Source organism: Eurypyga helias, unplaced genomic scaffold (assembly GCF_000690775.1).
Source record: "Eurypyga helias isolate BGI_N326 unplaced genomic scaffold, ASM69077v1 scaffold11907, whole genome shotgun sequence".
Classification (NCBI taxonomy): domain Eukaryota; kingdom Metazoa; phylum Chordata; class Aves; order Eurypygiformes; family Eurypygidae; genus Eurypyga; species Eurypyga helias.
Genome location: NW_010261387.1, coordinates 65,670 through 71,004, shown reverse-complemented (window position 1 = coordinate 71,004; position 5,335 = coordinate 65,670). Strand labels below are relative to the sequence as shown.

Here is a 5,335-nt window from a genome sequence, read left to right as displayed (position 1 = left end):
AGAGCGGTACGTAACACAAGTTCCTCTTCCATGAATTCTGGAGAACGCAGGGCCTAGAGGGCTTTTTTAGCCAGAGTTTAACCCGAGCAGCTGCAGTGCTACTGCCACTGCACCAGTATACAGAGAACTCGGGTACTCTTCAACCTTTTACATGGCATAGTAGGGTTTCAGGTCCCTGAAATTGCTGTCCCTGTATTGCTTTAGTTGACCCTTCATGCACAGAGAAACATACAGGCCATGGGTGAGATTTATTCCTCTCTCAGCATCTGATCCTGTTCCTGCCGTACCTTAGCTTGCTCTCTACCTACAACTGGACTTAATATTCCACTAACTCTTCAATGAAAAATGAAAGCTTGCTCCACAAGCCCTAGCAGCAAATAGATAGTCATTACCAGCTGCATCTAAAGACTGATCCGTGGTTTAGTGTGGAAGGAGAATCATAGAATGGTTTGGATTGGAAGGGATCTTAAAGATCATCCAGTTCCAACTCCCCTGCCATGGGCAGGGACACCTTCCACTAGACCAGGTTGCTCCAAGCCTCATCCAGCCTGGCCTTGGACACTCCCAGGGATGGGGCATCCACATCTTCTCTAGGTGACCTGTTCCAGTGCTTCACCACCCTCTCCATGAAGAATTTCTTCCTGATATCCAATCTAAACCTCCCCACTTTCAATTTAAACCCTTTACCCTTTGTCCTGTCACTACAGGCCCTTGTAAAAAGTCCCCCCCAGCTCCCTTGTAGCTCCCCCAGACACTGGAAGGTGCAATAAGGTCTCCCCGGATCTTCCCTTCTCCAGGCTGAACGCCCCAACTCTCTTAGCCTGTCCCCATAGCAGAGGGGCTCCAGCCCTCTGATCATCTTCGTGGCCTCCTCTGGACTTGCTCCAACCAGCCCTACATTTGTTAGTTTTTATAAATATTGTTTGAAATGGGGATGAGAATAGCGAGTGTGGAGATGGGATTAGGGAAAGTGGCTTCAGATGGCTGCTGAAGGACACTAAGTGCACTGCAAGGAGGACCGTCTGCCTATGGAAAACCCCACATGAGTGCAGGGAAGCTGCAGAATTTTTTGAAAACAGTACAAAACCAGGCAACCCCAAGAAAACTGATTATCAGGCAGAGTTAGAATTTTGGAAAAATCGCTTTAGGATTAGACTCATTAGGAAAGGAAATGCTGTGGCTAGCCCAGAGCTACTGCAAGCGTAGACACTTCCATTTAGTTGGAAACCTTTAATTACCTTTCTGATAACACAAGCTGTTACAGGAAATGCAGGAAGATTAAACTCTTGCTGCGTGCTTGGCCTCACAGTTCTTATTTCACAGCTTCCTCCCACGAGCGACCTTCCAGCGTCTGCTCCCTGATGTGCAGCTTTTCACTGCCGTGGCTTCTTCCTTCCTACATCTCTGAACTGTGTAAGGATTTCGGGTGCTGAGCGGGTCCTGCTAGTTCCTGTAACTGCAGCGTGCTTGCCGGGGCTCAGCAGAACTAGGATGAGAACTACTAAACCCATACCCTTCCTTAGTTGCTTTAAGGTAGCCCTTTGGGTATTTCTGGTGCCACATCCGGAGGCGAAGGTGGCTCTGACTTGGTGTAACCATTGTAGAGGAAGAGGCAGCCAGTCGAGATGGTGTCACCTTCTCTCACCAGTGCAAAACCAGTTTTCTGAACAGTGCATTTCCTGCGTTGGGCAGCTGCCACATTACAGAAGAACGGAACGAGTCACGTGTTCAGTTCTTTGTTGGGGGAAATTCCTGTGCACGCTAGTGTGTTCTGTAAAGGTCAGGCTCCTTGAAAATCCAGATTTCCCATCTCCACTACAAAAACCACGCAGCACTGGTGCAGTTACTACAAACCCCTCAGGAAGCGAGCTATGTTTGGAAGGTGTTGCAGCCTGACTGCGCCTTCAAAGGGAAATTGTTGAGGTCATTTTACTTAAAATAAAACTTTTTACAACCTGTAACATATCTTTTGTTTTCCACTTCCTCCTGATCCTGGAAACTGGTTGCCATGTAAATCTAACTTCAGCTTTCCTACTGAACTACCTGCAACTGCTGGCCATCTAGAAACCACAGTCATGCTTCATGGGAAGATTTTTCATAGGGTAGAAGATACTTACGTAGCAGTAAAAGCTCACAGCACATAGCCATCCAAAAAGCTAGTGGTACAGCATTGCCCTGCTGCAGCTGTCGCTTTCTCTGAGACTTTAACTTTACAGGCAGGGCAGGAATTAATCTTTTCAAGTACAAGCACTAAACCCGTATTATTTTAAGGTGTTCTGTCTTAAACCTCAACACAGTTCTTCTGGTGAAATAATTTTTTCACACACCTATTAATTCCTGACCTTGATTTTTTTCTCTAAGCATTAAATACATTCATTCTCACACCGATTCTTAAAAATAGGTATTAAATACAGCATGGCTGAATGATAAGCATTTTACATCAAGTAATACCACATGCTTTGTGAGTGAGTAAAGCAGGATTATCCCTACTAAAAGACAAACAAAGCAGCCTTACCTGAGAGTCTCCAGGGGGTAATTCCCTTTTGTAGCTGGTATAAAGCTGCCAGTTCTCCAGGCCTCAGAGCTCTCTTCAGTCTGAGAATCGGGTGGTTTTCTTCTCCTTGCGCAGAAAGGCACGAGTAGGTCTTTCCCCCACAAAGGGGGTGTGTGGCTGTTGTCCTTAGCTGTCCCTCCAAGGGCAAAGCTCGTTGGCAGAGGCAGCAAGACAAATAACCATTTACTGCCCTCTGAAAGAGGCTCTTTTCCTACTTTCCTGCTTAAATCCGTGTTAGGGATCCCAGCTGAAGCTGGTTGCCGAGGGTGGGGCCAGTGATTAGCCTAGCTGTCTTTACAAAGAATTAGCCTGATTTAGGGGAGCTATTTAAACTTATTTAATCAAATCATGAATTTTGACTTGTAAATTCCCATTTTACGTGGGAGTCAGGCTCCCCACACGTCAGCTAGAGACGGACTGTGGGAAAATGGTAGATAAAGACAGTGGAAAACGTTTTGCTGTGGCATGAGCCTATGTACACCTCGAGGCCCTGCTCCCAGCACAGCGTACGAGAGCTTTGCAACTCTGAGTGGCACCTGTGGAACTGTGTCGGCCGTAGTGGAGCCACCAACTCTTACAATAAGTTGAGTGAGGTAATTTTTGGCGTTGATACTGTAAGAACACTGCGTAAAGCGTCACCCCCTTCCTGAATTGCACCCAGAAGTTGCAATAACACTCACATCCCATAAAAAGTTTATAGGAAGGCTTTTTCAAGGGTGTGCCTGCAACCAGGCGTTACGTCTGCCACCTCCCTAACCACGGCTCCAGAAACAGCTGCTTTCCAGAGATCCCTGCTGTAGATTCCCGTTCTTGCTAACTGGGATGGCGTTCGGTGATTACGCAGGCTGAGGTTATGCGTGTGGGGGATGGAGCCACTGGCATTTTTCTGTAGGAGATGAACCCTAGTCACAGATAGAGAGGAGGTCCGTGATGAGCTCACTTCATCCGCCCCTCTGCCAACGTGGGAATGTTCTCTCTCAAGTACATTCTGGACTGCGATGTCCGATCTAGCTGCAGATGACTCAGAAATTGGCTAAACGTTGATCCGCACGGTTTCTCTCACGGCAGCTCTTCGCTCAGCCTGCTGAGCCCGGGGGCAGCGACTTTGGTTTCTGTGTGCATCCCAGTCTTTTCTCACTCAGTTGCCTGTTAATCCAGCGAGTGGAATTCACGGGCTTTCACGTCTTGCAACCGCACCTTTTTCAGGCCGCTCGTTCGGCTCGACTGAATCGCCTCTTCCCAAACCTTTGGCGAGTGATCTGTTAAAGCAGTAAAACTACAGACCAGGGCCGATGGACACAACTACGTGCTGGGGGGAGCACAAGGGGAGAAGGGGGCTGGGACAGGACCCGCGTTAGCCTCAGTGCACAGGGAAGGTTATTAAACAGGAAAGGCGGGCTTAGGAATTCTCTGATGGAGACATGTTTATATGTTTTCTAGAGAGCTGATGGTTTTAGTTATACATTCTACTCTTCAAAATGAAATTTTGTATAAATAGCAAGGAAATTTGGACAGTGCATAAAAATGACATCATCTCAACATTTGAGTCTAGAGCTTAGTCATTAGTATATTAATTGAAAACACTTTTTTTTTAAAAAAAGTAATCTTAATCTTTCTTCTGGCACAAGTCATTGTTTCCTGGCAGTTTCTAATACAATAACTTAATGCTGTTTCTTTTTTTGGTGGACTAAAATGCATAGATTTTCAGAAAAATCTCCCCAGTCCCTTGTTTAACTGCAAATATTTACTACTCGGTGCAAGGCCAGACAGAAACACGGCTTAGAAAAACACCAAACCCAAAGTATCACCCATTGTGCATACACTGAAAGTTTTAAAAACACAGTTTAATTTAAAAATACTGCATCTGTTATCTTAGGTGAAAAAGAGGATTGGTTAGATTTACATTTGAGTTCACTTTCTGGGGTTTTGAGGTCGGATTTTCAACCACCTTTGGAACACACAGCAGCTTAGCAGCAGTGGAAAGCCCAAAGCAGCTTGGGCACGGTTTTACAGGGTGCTGTGTTTCTTCCCTGTGTGCCTTCCCCCTCTAGCCCATCTGGGCTGCTGTAACTGCCGTAGTTGCATCTCCTGCCGCACTGACGCTGGTTTGTTTTCAGACAGGCCCCAGGGCTTCGGGCTGCTCAGCACACTGGCAGGTGCCAACTGCAGCGTCGGCTCAGCGGGGGACCAAGACACAGAAGTAAACAGTAATTCTTGTTTCTTGTTCTTTGCTCTGTTGTCGCTCTTCCTTCTTGTCACACTGGTGTGAAAGGGGGGACTTTCTTTTTTTCCTCCTTTCTCAAGGGATGATTCAGAGCATGTTGGAATGTATTTTAAAGGAATGTGTTGGATGTGTGTGATGGGGTTTTTGTAACTGGGGGGACTACAGAGGTGGCTCCTCTGAGAAGCTGCCAGAGGCTTCCCCAGCTCCCAGTTGGACCCACCGCTGGCCACAAGCCCATCAGCAGCAAGATAGCACCTCTGGAATTACTTAAGAGGGGAAAACAATCTTGCAGCAGAGAGAGGGTGGGATGTGAGAGACACAACCAGGCAGACCCCCAGCTCAGTGCAGAAGGAGGAAGTGCCCGGAGTAGAGTTCCCAGCAGCCTGTGGTGAGAAGGCAGGCTGTGCCCTGCAGCCATGGAGGGTCATGGGGGGCAGAGACCCCCCACTACAGCCCAGGGAGGACCCCATGCTGGAGCATGTGGCTGCTTCTGAAGGAGCCCTGGACTCCGTGGGGGGTCCAGGCTGGAGCAGGGGGCCCCCGCAGGGCGGGGCCCC

At 47.8% G+C, this 5,335-nt stretch overlaps 1 protein-coding gene across 1 annotated transcript in view; it reads left to right on the top strand.

Annotated features, from left to right (window-relative positions):
- AAGAB (alpha- and gamma-adaptin binding protein) overlaps positions 1–5,335 on the top strand; it is a gene marked incomplete at its 5' end in the record, with an annotated part of 15,324 nt that overhangs the window by 4,872 nt on the left and 5,117 nt on the right. The window contains 2 exons of the mRNA XM_010155364.1: positions 3,761–3,804; positions 4,676–4,754. Coding sequence (XP_010153666.1) covers positions 3,761–3,804; positions 4,676–4,754 — 123 coding nt within the window. The remainder of the gene's footprint in view (positions 1–3,760; positions 3,805–4,675; positions 4,755–5,335) is intronic.